General features: G+C 39.3%; 2 protein-coding genes and 1 pseudogene across 2 annotated transcripts; all 3 read left to right on the top strand.

Annotated features, from left to right (window-relative positions):
• Positions 1–15: 15 nt before the first annotated feature.
• LOC140374532 (serum amyloid P-component-like) lies at positions 16–3,381 on the top strand. Its single transcript, XM_072461470.1, has 4 exons — positions 16–103; positions 730–832; positions 1,838–2,138; positions 3,157–3,381. Exons 1-4 carry the CDS (start codon positions 49–51, stop codon positions 3,373–3,375), a joined length of 678 nt encoding a protein of 225 aa, XP_072317571.1. The 5' UTR covers positions 16–48; the 3' UTR covers positions 3,376–3,381.
• A 2,627-nt stretch (positions 3,382–6,008) lies between these two features.
• LOC140374533 (serum amyloid P-component-like) lies at positions 6,009–9,251 on the top strand. The gene is made up of 5 exons (XM_072461471.1): positions 6,009–6,091; positions 6,203–6,257; positions 6,505–6,607; positions 6,813–7,107; positions 9,027–9,251. The coding sequence occupies exons 2-5, from the start codon at positions 6,203–6,205 to the stop codon at positions 9,243–9,245; spliced, it is 672 nt and encodes a 223-aa protein (XP_072317572.1). The 5' UTR covers positions 6,009–6,091; the 3' UTR covers positions 9,246–9,251.
• Positions 9,252–10,135: 884 nt separating this feature from the next.
• LOC140374534 (serum amyloid P-component-like) lies at positions 10,136–22,316 on the top strand (annotated as a pseudogene).
• Positions 22,317–22,786: the final 470 nt, after the last annotated feature.

Below are 22,786 nucleotides of genomic sequence, written 5' to 3'. Positions count from 1 at the left end.
ATACAGTTATTTTAAAATTGATGTGGATTTATGTTTTTGTGGAAATAGATGAAGTTTTCTGTGTGCCTCATGATTCTCATCTCAAATGCTGCAGCGATTCAAGGTGAGACTTTTTTTTAAATTACTATCATAATTCTATGTAAATAATCTATGTCTTCATTAGTTGTACAGTTACCTCAAGACCATGAGTCAGGCAGAAGCAATTGTTCTGTACAAAAACTTTTCAAATGTCTATACTAAATTTCAAAATACAATTTATATTATAATGAATAAAGCTTTGTTAATATTTAAGACTTAATATTTCAACATAATTTGTTCTATGTTCAGAATACTGTTCATTCTCTAAAATCAATGGAATACATTTCTGTACTTGATGTACTTGTACATAAGGTTTCAATGACACAGTATTAATGAGAGGGATAAAGGGGGGAAACGTATTTGTGATAAATAAATGCATAACAAACGGAGAAACAAGCATAAAGCTGTTTTAATCTTATGTCACATATTTAATATATTAAACCTCAAAGTGAACATGTTGTAAGTATACAGAAGACTGTACACAGACATTGTAACATAATAAGACTGATGACAAAATACATTTTAATGCAGGTATTCAGCATTCTGTCCCTAAAAACATTTCAGGATTATAATCAAACTCAACTGAGCTCAAACCAGGACCAAGTGTGTAAATTCATGAGGGACAGATATAAATGTATAATTGTGTTTTAGATCTTTCAGGGAAAATGTTCAATTTCCCTGAAAAAACCAACTCTGCTCATGTGAGGATCAGCACATCCAAGCAGAGCTTCAGTGCTGTGACCGTCTGCCACAGGTAAATATAATATAACATAAATACATCAATAGGTAACACTTTATAATCAGGCATAAACACAAAGCATTTTAAAATGTGTATTCATCCTTTAATGATAATGGCAAAACATAAATATAAGATAAATATAAGATAATCCTTTATTGTCCACACATGGGGAAATTTCATTGATACAACGCAGTAGTTACAGAGGAAAAGGACAGATCACAGAATATAGGAAGTTTAAAAAACACTCTCAATAGAAGAACAAAAACTCCTATAGACAAAACCTCCCATTTCCCAACAAGGGATGGGGGGGAAAAATTAGGATGTCCGCCGGGATAACGTGACGATCTCCGGGTAAGACGATGGTTTTCCGCAGTTTCATGAGTTCCTCCTTTGTATAAACGCACCGGCGCCGATCCATACGGCGGCTGTGGCCGAGGAGCGCGGTGGGGCCGGGGGGGCTAGCTCAGAGCTAGCGCACATCACGACGACACAACGAAAAACACTCAATAATCCAGCCGAACAAAGTCGAAACAAGTTGAATTAAGCGATTCCAGCGCGTGTCCCGATCGTACAACTAAAGTAGAAAACATATTTACAAAATACAAAAGATAAAGCACATAAGTGTGAAAAAAGTGTGAAAAAAGAGCGGAGCGTTGCACCGGGCTGCCAGCTGGACCGGCGCCTTTGTGAAGTCATCAAGAACAAATGTTAAATCATAAGAATTGTAAATTAAGCATAATTTTTTACTAATACTGAAATAATCCTTGACTAAAAATAATAACAAAGTAATTATTAACAAATATCTAATATCTAATGATGATTTACTTATGAACAAAGCATGAACTATTAACAAATGCTGAAGTAAAATTGATCTAACCATTTCCTATTAAGGCTTAGCTACAAAACATTTATACATGTTTAGTTATCATTTACTAAAATTTCATCTATCAAAAAAACTAACTAAAAAAATAAATGAAATGTTGTTCCTGACTTTGACTTGAGGTTGATTTGCATTTCCAGATCATTTACGGACCTCAAACGAGACCATGCCCTCTTTTCAATGGCTCTGCCCTCCAATGCCAATGAATTCCTGATGTTTTACAAATCTGATGTAAGAGAGCTTCAGCCCCATGTGAAGACAGATAAAAGTGTGTACGGAGGTCTGGATTACAAACCCAGCCAGTGGCACTCCATCTGCACCACCTGGGAGTCCAGCACTGGACTGGTGCAGCTGTGGTTCAACGGACAATCCCTGGGCCGCAAATACATCGCCAACACCCAATCACCTATGTCCGGACGTCCTATCATCATTTTAGGACAGGTACATGAAGCATTTGACTATAACAAGATTATTACTCTGTATTTCAGACCCAACTATAGAAGACCTATATTGTCTGTCTTATGCTTGTGCGAGTCCTTCGCTCATTTCCATGTTTTCATTTCTAACAAGACGTACTATCCTTCTAATGTTTAACAGATAAGTGGGCCATAATGATAATAATAATGATAGATGCTCAATAGAATGAATACATTAATTTTCATTCTGTGGAACTGGTCTCAGTAATCAAACTTTATACTGCTCAGAGCTGACAAAGCCCTGCCCTCAAAATTCAAACTCCTTCAAACCATCTCTTCTCCCTTGTTTGTGGCTTTGAGATGAAGATGCACGGCTGACTGCAATCCAGAATGTGTGTGCCTTCTCTGTTCATACAGTCTTTTGTGCAGTGGATGTTTAGCTCACCTCAGTAAAGTTCATCACAGCCATCCCCATTGCAATATATCGAATGAACTACATTGCTCTGATTTTGTGGGCATCTTGTCCTCAAGATTAACGTGTTTTCGTCCTAAGATGTGGCCCACTTTAAAGTAGTCCAGACACAATGGATAGAAACCCCATTCCTTCACGGTTCAATTCAGGTATCCACAGGCTGAGAAAGCATTCTGGATGTGTTTTCCTCCTTCCTTTCACCCACTGAAATGGTGGGCATTTCTTGAGCTCTGTGTTGTAATGTCCTGATTGACGAAGCTTGTGCTGTAGTGGATGGTTAGAATCAAAGATTCTAAGAGGATGGTTAGAATCTTTGTAAGACAATCAAGCAAGGCAGGCTGTTCTCCTTGGCATCCTCACGGGTGAACATGATGTTGAAGTCCACAGCATTAATATGCTCTGAGAAGGCTTCCAGCTCTGGTCTCTTGATCACCACAATGGTATCATGCAGGTAGCTGTACCAAAAACACGGAGGAGTGCCCGAAAAGGAGGTCAAAGCCTTCTTCTCACGCTGCTCCATGTACATGTCAGCCACGATGTGTGAGACTATAGATTGTGTTTGTTTTACTAGGAGCAAGATTCCCATGGAGGAGGCTTTGACATTAACCAGAGTTTTTTGGGGATGATGACTGACGTGCACATGTGGGACTACGCGCTCTCGCCCTGTGAGATCCAGAAGTATGTGTCCGAGCTCAGCTTCACTCCAGGGAACGTGCTCAACTGGGCAGCACTGGACTTTCAGATCAACGGGCGAGTGCTGATCGAGAATAAACAAATGTACTGTCAGTAAACTTCACACAGGACTGGGGATGTGTCTTTTGTTTGTCGTTTTCTCTTTTTTAAGTCATACATTATACATTATTCAGGCTTTTAAAAGTACTTTCACTATGCCATGTAGTTGATCCTGATATTAAAGTCCATTTAAATGCCAGCAGACACTTCCAGACACGTTGTTTTGAACAAAAAAGGAAAAGAAGATGTATTGAAACCAAATGACCTTCTCTACATACTGTAGTGTTTACGTTTGGCAATTTCATTTATATTTGCTTGTTGCTTGTGCATAAATCAATGAGCATGTTTCCATGCACACAAATCAGCCGGTTAGGCGAGAGTTTTTAATAAGTTGTTTCGCAAGCCTGCCAACGTCAAAAACGGAGATTCTAAAAATATATATATATATATATATATATATATATATATATTTTTTTTTCTTGTTTTTGCGGATTTTCCGCAGTTTCTTTTGGCCAAAACCTCAATATAAATAAAAATGTATTCTGCACCAGCATCTCCGACCTCCGACCATTTCTGCACAATCCCGAGTTCGTCAGAACGTCACAGCTTTAAAAATCTTGCAACTCACAGCTTCCTAGATCGACCATAGATCATGGATCTGTTATAATGCCATAGATCCATGAGATCAACATGGGGTGGGCGTGGCTTTGGCGTTCATTGAACTCGTCGTGTTCGAACGAGGAAATGAAGAATACGCGTCTTGACAGATTATATCAGAATAATTTTGTTGACATGTCCAGCTCGTGTGAAGTCACGCGTTCTCTTCTGATCGCATTGTAAGGATGCTACTTGTCCCCAGTGGCGGCTGGTGGAACATATAAGGGGGGCTATTTGACATGAACGTGTTTTTGTTTTTTTTAAATGTCCAAAATAGAAATTTCTAACATTGACTGTATGGATACATATTTTAAATACACATTTACAATTGAATTCATTAAGTAAACACACTTTATTTCCACTTTTGTTAATGATAAGTTAGAAGTTAAGCGATACTTAATGCTTAGCGTTAGCCTTATGCAAGTAATAAACAAAAAAAAAACTGCGTGTTTGTTGCCATGGTAACGTAGCACGGAGTTTGACAGATCACATGTCTCGGCTCGGATTGATACAAAATCAGCCGCTTTCAACACGAATAAAGCAGCAAACAGTTGAGCAGCTCATTCTGAGTCGTTTTGGACGTACCTTTTGTAACAGACGTCTGTAGATGCAGTTTTAAGACGTAAACACGGAAAACACGGCGTGTGTGGCACTTCCGGTAGGCGGACCAGCCGCTGCTGTTTGTCCCGATGATCTGAGCTGCGCGTCTCGAGGGTGTGAAAGATTACTACGCCGTTGGATCAAATCACTGTGGCCAAATTTAAGCTGCTTAATAAGATATTTTCTTTCATTGCACACTTGGTGTTCATGTCAAGACTCAATAAAGTTTATCAAACCGACTTCAACGGTCACGGGATGATTCATTTTCTGAGAAGATGTCAGTCTGGGACTACTTTCTGTCTGATCATTGAGTTCCACCTTCTATTAAACAGTTAGTTAGAAAATTATTTAGAATAAAAAAAATATTTTTAAATTCAACTCCGACTTTTGGATGGTGATTTGATAATGGAAAAGTAAGTTTTATTTTTATTTTTATTCTATCCTCCCCTTTTAAAAAATGCCATGGAAAATCCATGAAACTACAAATTACAAAACTCTCGCCTTATGACCAGATTTTTTATGTATCCTGTTTTTGTGTGTGTTAGCAGTAGTTCAAAATGATAGTATCCAGAATACTGTGGCATGTAAATGCAGTATTCTGATTTCACAACATGAGTGCTGTACTGAGCATTTGTGAAATAAAGAAACACATTTGGCATAAAGTAATTATGTATAGAAAGAAATTGTTGTATGTATTTCTATGTATGTAAAGAAATTATTATAAAGTGTTTAAGTGACATTTCTGTCACTTAAACATTTCTCAAACAAAAATCAGAGATGTTTTTTTTATTTAAACGACAAACATTTTTTTCAGAAAATAATTGTCCAACACAACATGAACAGTAAAAATTGATTTTCATAAAATAAAATTAAAGACGTTTTTCATTTAAACAAGTCAAACTCGTTTTGATGAGTCTTGAATCTGTGTTGACTTGATGTTTTCTTCTTCTGTCGCTCTGTCTAGATTCACTCAGATAAACTCCCTGAAAAAAATGCATTAGGAATTTATCAGTGGAAAATGAGACATGAAAGACCAAAGCAGGATATCACAAAATCATTATTTTTGCATACCTTTGTTTGAATTTCCTGCTGTTGGATTTTAAACATTTCCAATGGAGAAGACTTTACTCAGCAAAAGATAAAAAACCCTGCTGTTCTTGAAAGCATAATTTTAATTAATCAATCATGCAATGAAGCATGTTCAGAGCTAATTATAATATATACATTAATTTAAAAGTTAATGTTGAAAAAGTTGAAATACTTTCCGGATGCACTGTTTAACTACAGAGAAAAGACATTGTATTTACATTTGCTGCCTGAAGAAATCATTCTTTGCTTTGACAAAGCAGCTTTCATTGTGCACATTTAAAGTTAAAGTCAAACACAATCTTTTGCAATCAAGGCATTTTGAGCGTGAGCAGGAAATGTGTTCATCATATGAAGTATAAGAGGAAGGAACAGGAGTTTCAACTCCAGTTCCTCTGCTCTGGATCTGAAATACGAGCTCTCGAGTTAAGGTAAGACTCGCGGATAAAAGCACTAATTATGAAGCTTTCTATTTGTATTGATTTTAAATACTGTAATTAGTTATATTGTATTTATATTTGTCTTATGTTGTGTTGAAATAGATGAAGCTCTTGGTTGGACTTGTGATTCTCGTTGCAAATGCAAGAGCCATACAAGGTACAATGTTACTTACACTTTTTATATCAAACCATTCACCTGAAAAACAACCACAACAACGTTTTTTCTTCAAAATATATAATACTCACACAGAAGCTACTCAAATAAGGAATATACACTGAATGTGGTATTACAACTTGACTAAAATAAAAATGTCCATATGGTTTAAAAATATATTGCATACCATGAATATTACAGTTTTGGATGTAAAATGAGTCTATATTTTTAACCAAACATTGTGTTTTAGATTTGTCTGGTAAAATGTTCACGTTTCCACAACAGACCAAAACAGATCATGTGAGGCTAACCCCATCACACACCAACTTGGGTGTGGCCACTGTCTGCCACAGGTACAGTTACATACCAAAAACAATAGGCGACCCTGTTCACAGCAAGAATGCCCGTTGTCCAATGTAATCATGCATAATGAAATAAATGCTTGATCGATATATTCAATGCCATACTGTGGAACATCTCCATGGGAACACCAGTCCATTCCACAGAGTGCACCTTATACAACTGTCATATTCATTTCCTTATTTACTTGCCTCCCAGATCTTTCACAGACCTCAAACGGGACCACACCCTCTTCTCTAAGTCATTGCCTAGTTCTGCCAACGAGTTCCTGGTGTTTTATGACTTCAAAAATAAAGAAGTAGAGGTGCATGGGAGAAATGGGAAGGCTGAATATGGCGGCCTGGACTACAAACCCAACACGTGGCACTCCCTCTGCACCACCTGGGACGCCGGCTCTGGAATGGTGCAGCTGTGGTTCAACGGGCAGCCCCTGGTCAGGAAATTTGTCAGCCAATCCAACAAGACCGGAGTGCCTATCATCATTTTAGGACAGGTTTGGACCAAAACACAACAAACTCCACTTTGATATCTGGTGACCCTGAGGCCTTTGGACTGCAAATATCAAAAGCTCTGTTATCCCCCAAAATATCCTGTCCATGTCACTGTTTATTTCACCTACAAAACTGGCTAACTGAAATAAATTACTGAAGTCATTTGTAGATTTTTTAAACGTATTTTGTACATTTTTTAAATAAAAAAAACCTCTGTTATGTCCACAATTACGAGGTTAATATGTTCAAAACAAATGTTGCTTTAACTGATAACTGATGACTTATTTATAAGTTACGAAAATACAATTTCCGATGGTCAAAATGTTGATGTTTTCACTGTGTGTTTTGGTTCTCAAGACAATTATCCAATCAGAGAGCAGGACGAGCTAGTCTCACCTAGCCAATTGGAAATAAGTCTAAAATGATTCTTTGATTTGATTGGGCACTACCAAAAGCCCAGCACCTGCACCAATCATGAATCCGTCCTGGTGCAGCCTGGACTTGAAGGTTCTGAGCTGAACATGAAGCGTCTCCTGTTCATATAAAACACTTGGACATCTTTCTAAATCAAATCAAATCAATTTATTTTTGTAAGGCCCAAAATCACAACAACAGTTGCCTCTGAGGGCCACAGGGAGAAATGAATCAACAATGTCTGTGGTGGCGAGGGAGTCAGACAATGTCTGTGGTGGCGAGGGACGATGTCCCAGGGTCCTCTGTCCTTAGACTCTCCTTCTCGGCCAGGAAAAACTACAAAAAAAACCTCTTTGGGAAAAAAGCGTAGAAACCTGGAGGAGTTCCAGTGAAGGAGAGATCCGACTCTCACAGACGGACAGACGGACACGAGGAGACTGGAGCTGGACCCACTCTTCAGGCAGATGAGGGACCGACTGAGGCGAGCTGGACCCACTCTTCAGGCAGAAGAGGGACCGTCTGAGGCGAGCTGGACCCACTCTTCAGGCAGATGAGGGACCGTCGGAGGCGAGCTGGACCCACTCTTCAGGCAGAAGAGGGACCGACTGAGGCGAACTGGAGCCACTCTTCAGGCAGATGAGGGACCGTCCACACAGGGCAGGGACCACTTCACCAGGGGAGGGGCATCTGGGTCCACAGGTCCTCAGGAGTGAGAGAAAGAAAAGAAGGCGGTGAACAGTTTGCAAGTGGAATCAAAAAATAAATATTGTTTGATAGCATAAGTAGTCAGAAGAAGAAGAGGATAGTGCTCAAGCTGTCATACTTCCCCCAGCATAGTTACTCCTAGGGCAGCGTAGCTAAAGCTTCTACAGATTAAGGCTCTGGCAACACAGGCTCAGTTTTGATTGTAGTTCTTTCTCTCTTTTTTTTTATAACAGTAAGACATAACCTACATTCAAAATGTGTGTGAAGGGCATTAGTTGGACAATTTGCATCTCATCTTATTATATTAGTTTAACCTTTAATGTGTCCTCCTGGTGAAATTTGTGCTGGTTAAGCAATGGGCACAAAAACACACCAACACAGACAAAAATGTACAATACTGATACAAAGAACATCAACCCAGCGGTGACAGTTACTGCGCAAACTGGACAAAATACAATACATTATGATTCTCCTTTACAAATGCATAGTTTCCAGTCCAAGACATCTACAAATTGCACCCAGTCCTTAATGTATAAAACACACTTTTATTTAACGGGGAACTATTATGCAAAATTGACTTTTATGAGTTTTTAATCATATTAAAATAGTTTTCCCTTCTTATTAAACCACTCGAAATTGTATTTTTAGTGGTTCATGCATTTTGCGTGATCTTTATTCTCATTAAAATTGTCTATGAAATATACAAACTACTGCTAAAGGCTTTTGCACAGTCTGCCTATGTCAGGAAACAATACTGATGAGCCTCCATTGTTTAGAGTGTGTAAAGTGTTTCTTTTTTCAGGAGCAAGATTCCCATGGAGGAGGCTTTGACATTAACCAGAGTTTTTTGGGGATGATGACTGACGTGCATATGTGGGACTACGCGCTCTCGCCTTGTGAGATCCAGAAGTATGTGTCCGAGCTCAGCTTCACTCCAGGGAACGTGCTCAACTGGGCAGCACTGGACTTTCAGATCTACGGACGAGTGCTGATCGAGAATAAACAAATGTACTGTCAGTAAACTTCACACAGGACTGGGGATGTGTCTTTTGTTTGTAGTTTTCTCGATAAAGTACTTTCACTATGCCATGTAGATGATCCTGATATTAAAGTCCATTTGAAGGCCAGCAGACACTTCCAGACACGTTGTTTTGTTTTTTATGTTTGTGCATAAATCAATGAGCACGTTTACATTGATAATATAATAGATCCATGATTTACATGCACACGAATAAACCGGTTATAACCAGATTTTTCATGTATCCTGTTTTTGTGTGTGTCCATGTAAACACAGTGTTCTGGTTATGACAGTATCCTGGTTAGCAGTAGTTCAAAATGATAGTATCCAGAATACTGTGGCATGTAAATGCAGTATTCTGATTTCTCAACATGAGTGCTGTACTGAGCATTTGTGAAATAAAGAAAATAATTGTCCAACACAACATGAACAGTAAAAATTGATTTTCATAAAATAAAATTAAAGACGTTTTTTATTTAAACAAGTCAAACTCGTTTTGATGAGTCTTGAATCTGTGTTGACTTGATGTTTTCTTCTTCTGTCGCTCTGTCTAGATTCACTCAGATAAACTCCCTGAAAAAAAATGCATTAGGAATTTATCAGTGGAAAATGAGACATGAAAGACCAAAGCAGGATATCACAAAATCATTATTTTTGCATACCTTTGTTTGAATTTCCTGCTGTTGGATTTTAAACATTTCCAATGGAGAAGACTTTACTCAGCAAAAGAAAAAAACCCTGCTGTTCTTGAAAGCATAATTTTAATTAATCAATCATGCAATGAAGCATGTTCAGAGCTAATTATAATATATATCATTCTTTGCTTTGACAAAGCAGCTTTCATTGTGCACATTTAAAGTTAAAGTCAAACACAATCTTTTGCAATCAAGGCAAGTTTCAACTCCAGTTCCTCTGCTCTGGATCTGAAATACGAGCTCTCAAGTTAAGGTAAGACTCGCGGATAAAAGCACTAATTATGAAGCTTTCTATTTGTATTGATTTTAAATACTGTAATTAGTTATATTGTATTTATATTTGTCTTATGTTGTGTTGAAATAGATGAAGCTCTTGGTTGGTCTTGTGATTCTCGTTGCAAATGCAAGAGCCATACAAGGTACAATGTTACTTACACTTTTTATATCAAACCATTCACCTGAAAAACAACCACAACAACGTTTTTTCTTCAAAATATATAATACTCACACAGAAGCTACTCAAATAAGGAATGGACACTGAATGTGGTATTACAACTTGAAAAATGTTTTTTTTTTAACCAAACATTGTGTGTCGTGTTTTAGATTTGTCTGGTAAAATGTTCACATTTCCAAGAGTAACCAAAACAAACTACGTGAGGCTGACCTCATCACACACCAACTTGGATGCGGCCACTGTCTGCCACAGGTACAGTTATATACCAAAAGCAATATGTCAAAGTAATACAGTACAATATAGTGAATATTAAACAAAATGTTGTCAACTGGACAAAAGACAAGCATGTGACACCACTGGGGCAGATCTGTGGAGAGGCGACCCTGTTCACAGCAAGAATGCCCGTTGTCCAATGTAATCATGCATAATGAAATAAATGCTTGATCGATATATTCAATGCCATACTGTGGAACATCTCCATGGGAACACCATTCCATTCCACAGAGTGCACCTTGTACAACTGTCATTTTAATTTCTATGTAAAAATAGCCCCCCCTAGTGCTATTTCTGTAGTCACATCATACAGATGGGAAAACAAAATGCCAGTCAGGCGGCCCAATCTGTGAAATTTGATTACAAAAAAGATAAAGAAAAAGTCCAGTGAAAAGATAAAGCCCAGTCCCACTGAAACTAGTCTGAAACTTGCTTTGCTAAATGTCAGGTCCTTATGTAACAAATCACTCTTAATTGATAATTTAATTTCTTCCTATAATCTTGATATATGTTTTTAACTGAAACATGGCTTGACAAAAACACAGGAAATGTAGTTCTGATAGAATCTGCCCCACCTAACTTTAAGTTTGAATCTGAAACACGAGAAAATAAAAAAGGGGGTGGAGTCTGTGCTGTCTTTAGAGATGAAATAATTACTTGCAGGTTGTCTTTTGGGGTGTTTTCATCATTTGAGTATGTATCCTTTAAAAAGGAGCTAAAACAGTCTTCATCCATTCTCTTCATTGTTTTATACAAGCCTCCCCAGCACTGCCCAAGTTTTATTGATGATTTTACTGAGATGCTTTCAGTCGTATGCACAGACTTTGATGGTTTGGTCATTACAGGTGATTTCAATGTGCATGTTGATAATATTTGTGACAGAAACGCTAAAGAGCTTGATGCTGTCCTTGAAACCTTCAGTCTTACTCAGCATGTGAGAGGGCACACCCACAGCAGAGGGCACACTCTAGATCTCATAATTACAAAAGGGGTAAATATTTTAAATGTCAATGTGGTCGATGCTGCTCTGTCTGATCATTTCTGTGTCTTCTTTGACCTGTCTGTTTTTCCCAAACCACCGGCTGGTCCTGCAGTTGTTCAGAGGAGACACATAAGTGATGGCACGGGTGCACTGTTTATGGAAATGATAAACTTTGAAAAGGTCTCATGTTCAATGTAAATGATTTGTTGAACTCTGTTACATCTAGTGTTTTGAATGTTCTGGACACCATTGCCCCTATGAAGGCTAAAGTGGTTAAAAATAAACAGAAGGGGCCATGGAGAAATGATGATTCGGTCAGGGCACTAAAAAGGGAGTGCCGCCGGGCCGAAAGGAAATGGCGTAAGTCAAAGCTCCAGGTTCAAAAAGAGATTTACAGAGAGAAGCTGAACATGTACAACCTAATCTTATGTAGAACTAGGGAAAGATATTTTTCTGAAATAATTGGGAGCTTCAGTAACAACTCGCTTGTCCTGTTTGCCACAGTAAACAGATTAACAAACCCTCCAGCTCAGCTGCCGTTAGAACTCATTTCCACATCCAAGTGTAATGAGTTTGCATTATTCTTTAATGACAAAGTTCAGGGCATTAAAAATGCTATAAATCCCACAATGCAAAAAATTACCCTAAAACCACCTAGACACTTAGAGCTAACTCACTTTGCACCTGTAACTGACAAAACTGTCCGGGAGACCATCACCAGTCTGAGTTCATCTACATGCTGCCTTGATGCCTTGAAGTCTGTGATGAACAGTTTACTTGCACCACTCACTCACATAGTTAACATGTCACTTCAATCTGGAACATTCCCAATGCCTTTGAAAACTGCGGTCATCAAGCCTCTCCTAAAGAAGAGCAATCTTGATGCCGCAGTACTGAGTAATTACTGACCCATCTCTAATCTGCCATTTTGGGGCAAAGTCCTTGAAAAGGTTGTTTACCAACAGCTCACAGATTTCCTCTTAATAAACAACTAATTTGATGTTTTTCAGTCAGGCTTTAGACCTCATCACATCACTGAGACTGCTCTTGTCAAGGTGACAAATGACATCCGCCTGAACACTGACACGGGCAAAGCCTCAGTCTTAATTCTGTTAGATCTGAGTGCTGCTTTTGACACTGTCGATCATGGGATCCTCTTACAGAGACTAGAGGACTGGGTGGGCATCACTGGCACTGCCCTAAACTGGTTAAGGTCCTATCTGGAAGACAGGAAGTACTTTGTTGAAATTGGTAGCTGTGTCTCAGACCACATGACCCTGACCTGTGGTGTGCCCCAAGGGTCAGTCCTGGGTCCCCTTCTGTTCAACCTCTACATGTTTCCGTTAGGTCAGTTGATACGCAGCAAAAATGTGTCCTATCACAATTATGCAGACGACACTCAGATCTATGTTTCACTGTCGGCAGGTGACTATGGACCAGTGGATTCACTCTGTCACTGCATCCAACAGATCAGTTTGTGGATGCAAAACAACTTTCTCAGCTGAACTCAGAAAAGACTGAAATAATTGTTTTTGGCCCACAGAAACAAAGAGAAAGTGTTAGTGTCACCTCCAGAGTCTCGCTCTAAAACCTACAAATCAAGTTAGAAATCTGGGGGTAATAATTGACTCAGACTTGAACTTTAACAGCCACATCAAATCAATAACATCAGCAGCTTTTCATAATCTAAAAAAACATTGCCAAAATCAAAAATATAGTGTCTAAACCAGATTTGGAGAGATTTGTCCATGCGTTTGTCTCCAGTAGATTAGACTACTGTAACGGCCTGCTCACTGGCCTCTCCAAACAAGCTGTAAAACAGCTGCAGTACATCCAGAACGCTGCTGCTCGGGTCCTGACTAGATCCAGGAAGTATGATCACATTAGTCCTGTTCTCAGGTCTCTGCACTGGCTCCTGGGGCTCAGAGAATAGACTTTAAAGCAGCTCTGCTTGTGTACAAGTCTCTCCATGGCCTAGCACCAAAGTACATCTTGGGCATGTTAGCGCCATATGAACCTGAGGACCTCAGGGACCGGCCTCCTGCTGGTGCCAGAGTCAGGACTAAACATGGACCGGCCTCCTGCTGGTGCCCAGAGTCAAGACTAAACATGGGCCGGCCTCCTGCTGGTGCCCAGAGTCAGGACTAAACATGGACCGGCCTCCTGCTGGTGCCCAGAGTCAGGACTAAACATGGACCGGCCTCCTGCTGGTGCCAGAGTCAGGACTAAACATGGACCGGTCTCCTGCTGGTGCCAGAGTCAGGACTAAACATGGACCGGCCTCCTGCTGGTGCCAGAGTCAGGACTAAACATGGACTGGCCTCCTGCTGGTGCCCAGAGTCAGGACTAAACATGGACCAGCCTCCTGCTGGTGCCCAGAGTCAGGACTAAACATGGACCGGCCTCCTGCTGGTGCCAGAGTCAGGACTAAACATGGGAAATCTGCGTTTCAGTTTTATGTAGCTAAAATCTGGAACAGTCTTCCTGAAGATGTGAGACAGGCTTCTACTGTTACGGCGGTTTCCTGTAAACAATGATCAAGTAAAGAGTAACCAGGCAATAACTTGAAGCAGAAACAGAGTCTCTCGGTCTCTCTCAAAAGGTGGAAGTTTATTCACGTGCACAGTGGATAAACACCCTCTCTCTCCCTAAGACAAGGTCGTTCTGTCCCTACCTAACTTTACAATTTACAAAGTACACCTTTTATAGGTGGTAACAAACATAACATAATCACAACCCAAATCAGCTAAAAAAGAGATAGACCAGACTATCACGTCTGTGACGGTTCCAGCCATCTCTTCAGAGGTTTAATCAAAGACCATTTCCACACCGAATCCGGTCCTGACGCATTAATTGATGATTAAGAGGCGCCGGACAGTAGATATTCAGTATAATCAGGACCTCATATTCTTATCCCATCTGCACACAGGAGAACAACAAAGATATTAATTCCGTGACATGTCATGGCCTAAAACAACATTAGAATGACATGACATGACCCATTTTCTGCCATTACACTACTCAGATAATGTCTAAGCTAATGTGATAAAATGTGAATATATGGTTATATTTCTGTAATGTATTTTATCTGCATAATAGTGATATTTTATCTGCATCATTAGTCTAAGAGAAGAACGGGTGTGTGACAAACTGCATTTGTGAAGGGGTCGTAAAGATGGGCCAAAGGATGTTTACCCTAGGGGGGTGACAGCCCAGAGGAGTTTGGGTAATGTTTACCCAAGGCTTGATCTCTAGGAAAAATACCAGCTGTAAAACAAGTGCCTTGATGTGAAGCTGACCTATGAGAAATGTGACCCGCCTATTCCAGAATATCTAATAAAACCAACCAGCATGGGAAAAAACGGGGTGAGACGCAGGAGGATCACGCAGGCTGCATACAACAGCTTGCTTGATCAGTTCCCGCGTTTTCTCCCAAGCTTGCCATACAAATGTCTGATATTTCTGTGTCGTTTCATATTCTAAGTTGAATTGTGTTCTCGATGTGTTACGGAATAGCATCGGTGTATTGTCTCATTCCATGACATTTTCTGGTCCTTCGAGCCGGATGACAAGCAGCCCCTTCGCGAAGATTGAGCGGTGAATCGGTGAAAGTCTTTGTGCACGGCAAAAGGAAGTCCACTTTTCCCATGGCCGCCCATCGCACCTCATTCTACGCGAGGAGAGCGCGTCATTTCGAAGCAGCAGGAGAACACAGGCGACAAAGAAGGTCAGACAAAAACTTTGTGTGAAAAAGAGTTAGCCATAAAACGTTTTATGCATAGGCTTTATGCAGGAGTTTAGTTACTCGCATAAAGAGGAGTTTAATATTTCTCAGACAAAAAATACAGGAGTTTAATATTTCTCACTGACAAAAAATACAGGAGTTTAATATTTCTCAGACAAAAAATACAGGAGTTTAATATTTCTCACTGACAAAAAATACAGGAGTTTAATATTTCTCAGACAAAAAATACAGGAGTTTAATATTTACTCATTAAAGTGAAATATTGTTGGTGGATGCCCAGTTTAATGTTACTGTGAAATATTGTTGATGGATGCCCAGTTTAGTATTACTGTGAAATATTGATTGGCTAAATGCCCAGTTTAGTATTACTGTGAAATATTGATTGGCTAAATGCCCAGTTTAGTATTACTTTGAAATATTGATTGACTAAATGCCCAGTTTAGTATTACTGTGAAATATTGATTGGCTAAATGCCCAGTTTAGTATTACTGTGAAATATTGATTGGCTAAATGCCCAGTTTAGTATTACTTTGAAATATTGATTGGCTAAATGCCCAGTTTAGTATTACTGTGAAATATTGATTGGCTAAATGCCCAGTTTAGTATTACTGTGAAATATTGTTTGGCTATATGCCCAGTTTAGTATTACTGTGAAATATTGTTTGGCTATTTGCCCAGTTTAGTATTACTGTGAAATATTGTTTGGCTATATGCCCAGTTTAATATTACTGAGGAAATATTGTAGGCTCTTATGCCCAGTTTGATATTACTGAGGAAATATTGTAGGCTTATGGACGAGATAAGTTTCTCACATAAGCAGGGAGTTTGATATTGCTGGAAAAATATTGGTTGGCTTTGTGTAGATAAGTTTCTCACATAAAGGAGTTAAATTGCTCACCATGAGTTAAGTTTCTCACAGGAAAGAAAGTTATGATGCCTTATGTACGAGTTGTTACTGACATAAAGATGTGTGAATGTAAGCGCTGTGCACGAGCGAAGTAAGGAAGAGAGAAGTGTGAATGAGGATTAATAAGTGATTCACTAACGAGTGTGAGAATCACAATTAATCATACAAGGGTCACAAGGCGTTATTCTGAGAGATCTAAAATTTGCAGGCACGGGTGAATCTTAAACACCACGTTTATGTCCGGAGGAATCTAATAAGGAATTTTCTCTAGAAGCTTGACATGGACCGTGACTGTAAAGCAAGTAGCATTTCTCTCAGACGACCGAGACCACATAATGCCAAAATTATCACCCCAAACTGTAAAAAGACAAAGGAAAAGTCATAAGAGGATTTTGGAGGGAGACTTCCAGTATGCTCAGATGACGTGGCAGAGAGGGGGAGATAAGGGGGGTCAACAAGGCAGGAGAATGGGGAGAAAGCACTCAGAGGATGCTCTGAATGAATGAATTAGGAACTAAACCCAGCTGGTTTAAATGTTAGTATTGAGAGCTCTATAGAACAAATTTAAGGGTTTTGTTTTGATTGACAACAATCAATTATAAAGATTTTATTAAACTTGATAAGAGATGAAGATGAATTCAGATTTTTATAGATGGCCAATATTTTGGGGAATGTGATCACAAGACAGGACACTTCGTGTCCCCGACATAGAATACAAAAGTTGTGTTTTGTTTTTGAGTGCACAGAACAAACCTACGTTTTGTTTTATTTTTGGACTGAAATTATCTTTTGGGACTTAATGCATGACGAGATGAACGTACAGGATGAAAAGACAGAAGTGTTTTTAAATTTAGAATCAAATGCAGGCACAGGCCTGGGAAGTGATAATATGGGTAAGTGAGTGACTACTGAAGTTTTTGGACATAGGAGTAGAACGGGCAGTACGTAAAGTGATAGTAAAAGTTATATCAGTAACTTATTTATTTGTATTATCATGAGGAAACCTCGTATTGCGATGTAGACGTAAGTGAGGGAATAAGTTAAATAGTGACGTGCTTGATGTCCTCCTTGGAAAGACATGACTGTGTGTCATTAACTAAAGGCAAACGACACCAAGTCATAAAAGATAGTCAGAGATAAGGGGCTATTGACTGGGAAATAATTTGGGGAGAGGACTCAGGATGGAGCAGATGTTATCTTTACGGATCACAGGGACACCAACGGCAACATCTCAGGGGGGGTTGAATGATGAGTAATAGGAAAAGTTAACATTAACAGGGAAAGAATTTGACATTCTAAAGGAAATACCTGAAGGATTGTGGAGATTCAATCAAGAATTGAATAGATTTAAATAAGACAATATCATCTAAAATTAGACGCTATAGAAGTTATGAAAACCAGTGATAACAGGACTTGAACATTATAGGACTCAGGACGGAGGCAAGAGATGGTTAGACTGCAAGAAAGAGAGAAAGTAAAAGCAGGTTACAAGTGAAGGTAAAGAATAAGTGAAAAGAGAGAAAGAAAAAGCAGGTTTAGAAATTTGGAAATGGGTGTTTCCTGCGTTACGAGAGGAAGACAGAGAGGAAGATGTGATGTGACAAAGAAAAGACAGGAAAGTAGGCAACAAGGGGAAAAAAGAGTTGATAAAATGACGTGCCTTATAACCAAGGGGAAAGTTTAGAATCATTTTGATTTTTTAATACACATATAGACTTGCTGGAACAAACTAATACACAATGTTTGTAAAGCATCACATGAGCAGGTGTGAGAGATTGGGGTTGAAACTCACCTGAAGCACATATAAAAGATTAGCACATATTACATTAGATGTGTGACCTTATGCAGGCCACACCACAAGAGGAGATGTGAAACTTTATGTTAATACTCTAAGTTGTGAACTGACCCTTATGGCCAGCTCAACGGGGAATTAATGAGATAATTATTATTGTTTGATGTATTTGCATTGCACACATACTCACACACACACATACACACACACACACACACACACACACATACATACATACATACGCGCGCACACGTGGACAACCGAACATTTCGAGTTTGAAACATTTAGAGTTTGAAACATTTAGAGTTTGAGACGTTTAGAGTTTGAGACATTTAGAGTTTGAAACATTTGGAGTTTGAAACAAATGGTGGTAAAACAGATAGGTTTGGGCAGTGTAGGATTACAGACACACAGGGGGGGGGCCCAGAGCCGTGGAAGGGGGGCTCAGCCAGGGATGTGACCACTGAACTGTGAAAGGTCAAGAGGTGACGTTGCGGAGTTGGAGTGACAGATGCAATTCCATCTCTTCCTTGATTGCTTCCTTGATTACTGAACGTTGTAAACTATCTGGATTATTGAATTTTGTTTAAATGTAGAATTGTATATAAGTTTGATAAATGGGCAAGGCCATATCTCAAAAAGGAGGGATATGTACATGTAAACAAATATTCCGAATCAATAATTACAACAACAAAACAATTGTAAACAAGAAAACTGTTTGAAATACATTGAACTGCCGAAAATACTTTGTTTATCACCGCAGCAGAGAACGTGTTGGAGATGTGGTGTTTACAGAGACGAGCCAAGTGGACGAGCAAAGTGGACGGAGCCACACCTTGTCGTCCTCACCAGGGGAGGACGAGATCATGGGTGCAGCAGACAACACAGCACCAGATCCATAAGCAATCTACAACACGCAGGACTTCGTTTGTATGAGTTTTGTCCAGAGTCTACGGTAGAGTACGATACTTTGCTACAATGGATGAGGAGACAGATTCTACAGTACGCAAAGTACTATACTCTGCTACGATAAACGAGAGCCAGAGGCTACGGTGCGCAGAGTACCACACTCTGTGGGAAAAGAATCAACAGTTATCATCATCACAGCGATGACGATAATATGGGTGCTGAACACCTGTATTATGCACCGGACAATCGGGACAATCAGGACAATCGGGACAATTGATCAACATACACAACTGTGTATACCGGTAAAAGGGAAAAAAGAGGGAAGAAAATAAGTGATCAACTTGAAAGGTTATGAAATATATAATGAAATGTATAATGTACAATGTATAATTAACATGACAGTAGCTGAAAAAACGCAATGGCATATTGTTGCCACTGTTGTTTGCACTACCTAAGAGTTTTTATCTGCTACAACATAACTACATGCAATGTTAATGAGATTATGAATTGCGATGGGAAATGTACCAGTTCATATGTGTCATAGGTGTGACCGAAGCGAGCTGCGGAAGAATGTCTTTTAAGAAACCAAGAGAGGACGTATGGTGGTGTGGGGACACGTGTGGGACGTTGTGCCTATGTATCCCTTTTGTGGCCAGCCATGGTCAGAACAAAGACCAGCATCACCCAGAACCATACCGCAAGGTCAAGGCGAGAGGTTAGTGGACAATCTGGTTCCAGTAGCACCTGATACTACGTATTTGATTCTATTGGGGTGTCCAGAGAGGTCCCTGACGAGTCAAACTGACTGACCAGAGAGCAGCGGGTTTAAGGGCTTTCCGCTTGTACTTCTATATTTCCCATCACACCGCACAAAATTATGGCCGGAATAAATTGTCTGTTTGTCAAATTACAGAGATTGACCAATCTGACTCAAAATTTAGGACAGTAATGCTGTAGACATGTTGTGGGCCGAGAGAAAAGGAGTGTTGTTCAATGTTTGAGAACTATGCTTAAACTTTTTGAGTGTAAACGTGTCATTTCAACACCAATATGAAAGACATGTTGAAAACTGAAAAGAGTAATGTGTTTGGCATATGAGACAGTAGACTAATGCTTTGATAAACAGGAGGGAAATGTGATAAAATGTGAATATATGATTATATTTCTGTGATGTATTTTATCTGCATAATAGTGATATTTTATCTGCATCATTAGTCTAAGAGAAGAACGGGTGTGTGACAAAATGCATTTGTGAAGGGGTCATAAAGATGGGCCAAAGGATGTTTACCCTAGGGGGGGTGACAGCCCAGAGGAATTTGGGTAATGTTTACCCAAGGCTTGATCTCTAGGAAAAATACCAGCTGTAAAACAAGTGCCTTGATGTGAAGCTGACCAATGAGAAATGTGACCCACCTATTCCAGAATATGAGACGCTGGAGGATCACGCAGGCTGCGTACAACAGCTTCCGTGATCAGTCCCCGCGTTTTCTCCCAAGCTTGACACACAAATGTCTGATATTTCTGTGTCGTTTCATATTCTAAGTTGAATTGTGTTCTCGATGTGTTACGGAATAGCATCCACGACAGCTAAAAACAGTTTTGTTTAGCTGTGCATGTGACTGAAAGGACACACTCTTCTCTTTTATGACTTAAATTGTTTTTAATTAGTTAATTTTATTGTGTTTCTGTAATTTCTTTGTGATTTTAATGCATTTTTCCTGCTGCGTGAAGCACTTTGAATTGCCTTACAAATGTGCTCTACATTGCCTTTATTTACTTGCCTCCCAGATCATTCACAGACCTCAAACGGGACATTGGCTGGTTCTCCCAACGAGTTCCTGGTGTTTTATGACTTCATATATAAAGAAGTAGAGGTGCAAGTGGGGAAAGGGAAGGCTGAATATGGCGGCCTGGACTACAAACCCAACATGTGGCACTCCCTCTGCACCACCTGGGATGCCGGCTCTGGAATGGTGCAGCTGTGGTTCAACGGGCAGCCCCTGGTCAGGAAATTTGTCAGCCAATCCAACATGACTGGAGAGCCTATCATCATGTTAGGAGAGGTTTGGACAAACACACAACAAACTCCACTTTGATATCTGGTGACCCTGAGGACATGTTAACCTCGTAATTGACATGATAGAGGTATTGGAGGTACATCCACCCTCTCGCCCGCGGGCGATTACCATACTTCAAAAGTTCTATTACATCATCACTTTTATTTTCTTGGTCAATACCAGCAAGTTATAGATCATTTTAAAGATTATTTTCTCACCAAAATGAATACGTCATTGATTTACGTATTGAATAATACGCCCCAAGAAGCAATTACCAATAGTTTGTCATAAAGTCTCAACTTTTCATCAAAATGTCTTACATGTTTTGCGAATTATGACGGCCTCATCAACGTTCAATCCTTCAGTAAGTGGACTCGTTCTGTCCGTAATAATCCACAGAAAAACAATATCCACTTGTATTTTTCCTGAAGTTATCTGATTTCGGGATATTGTCAAGTAAAAAAAGTTTTTTTCTGTGAAAATATTCACGAACGCTTGTGAAGGGCATGAGATGGACAATTTGCATCTCATCTTATTATATTAGTTTAACCTTTAATGTGTCCTCCTGGTGAAATTTGTGCTGGTTAAGCAATGGGCACAAAAACACACCAACACAGACAAAAATGTACAATACTGATACAAAGAACATCAACCCAGCGGTGACAGTTACTGCGCAAACTGGACAAAATACAATACATTATGATTCTCCTTTACAAATGCATAGTTTCCAGTCCAAGACATCTACAAATTGCACTCAGTCCTTAATGTATAAAACACACTTTTATCTAACGGGGAACTATTATGCAAAATTGACGCTTAGGAGTTCTTAATCATATTAAAATAGTTTTCCCTTCTTATTAAACATCTTGAAATTGTATTTACAGTGGTTCATGCATTTTTGAGTGATCTTTATTCTCATTAAAAACTACAGCTAAAAACTTTTGCACAGTCTGGCTATGTCAGGAAATGAAACTGATGAGCCTCCATTGTTTCGAGTGTGTAAAGTGTTTCTTTTTTCAGGAGCAAGATTCCTTTGGAGGAGGCTTTGAGGGGATGATGACTGACGTGCACATGTGGGACTACGCACTCTCGTCCTGTGAGATCCAGAAGTATGTGTCCGAGCTCAGCTTCCCTCCGGGGAACCTGCTCAACTGGAAAGCACTGGACTTTCAGATCAGCGGGCGAATGGTGATTGAGAATAAACTAATGTCCTGTCAGTAAACTTCACACAGGACTGGGGATGTGTCTTTTGTTTGTCGTTTTCTGGAAAAGCAGATGTATTGAAACCAAAGGCGCAAATGAAACCAAAGACAACTCCTCCAACTCCTGTTTGGATCTATAAATTGCTGTAATAAGATTATTTTCTGTTACATTGATTTGTGTTTAAAAGAAATAAATGCTTTTTTCAGTCTCTGCTCTGGTATTTGTTGATATCAGGTACCCAATTAGTATCTATATTATCAATAAACTGATAAAGCATGATACATTTCTATTTTCAATTAGGGAAATAACTTACATAGTTTATAGCCCAAACAAGTCAGTTTAGCATAGTTTTCCCAATGTGCTGTGCCCAGTTCCTTTCTAGGTAAACAAAAGAAACAATGAGAAGTTACGGCTTAAAATTGTTTTCTAGAACATTCCTTCATTCATAAAATTATTAATTTTGTCCTGTCAATTATAATCGTTTTGTTATTTCTTCTGTGTGTTGTAATAAACATGTAATATGGTAA

Source organism: Eucyclogobius newberryi, unplaced genomic scaffold, assembly GCF_026437365.1.
Source record: "Eucyclogobius newberryi isolate DKJ021-1_F unplaced genomic scaffold, fEucNew1.0.hap1 SCAF_3, whole genome shotgun sequence".
Taxonomy (NCBI): domain Eukaryota; kingdom Metazoa; phylum Chordata; class Actinopteri; order Gobiiformes; family Gobiidae; genus Eucyclogobius; species Eucyclogobius newberryi.
This window is presented reverse-complemented; position numbering and strand designations above follow the sequence as displayed.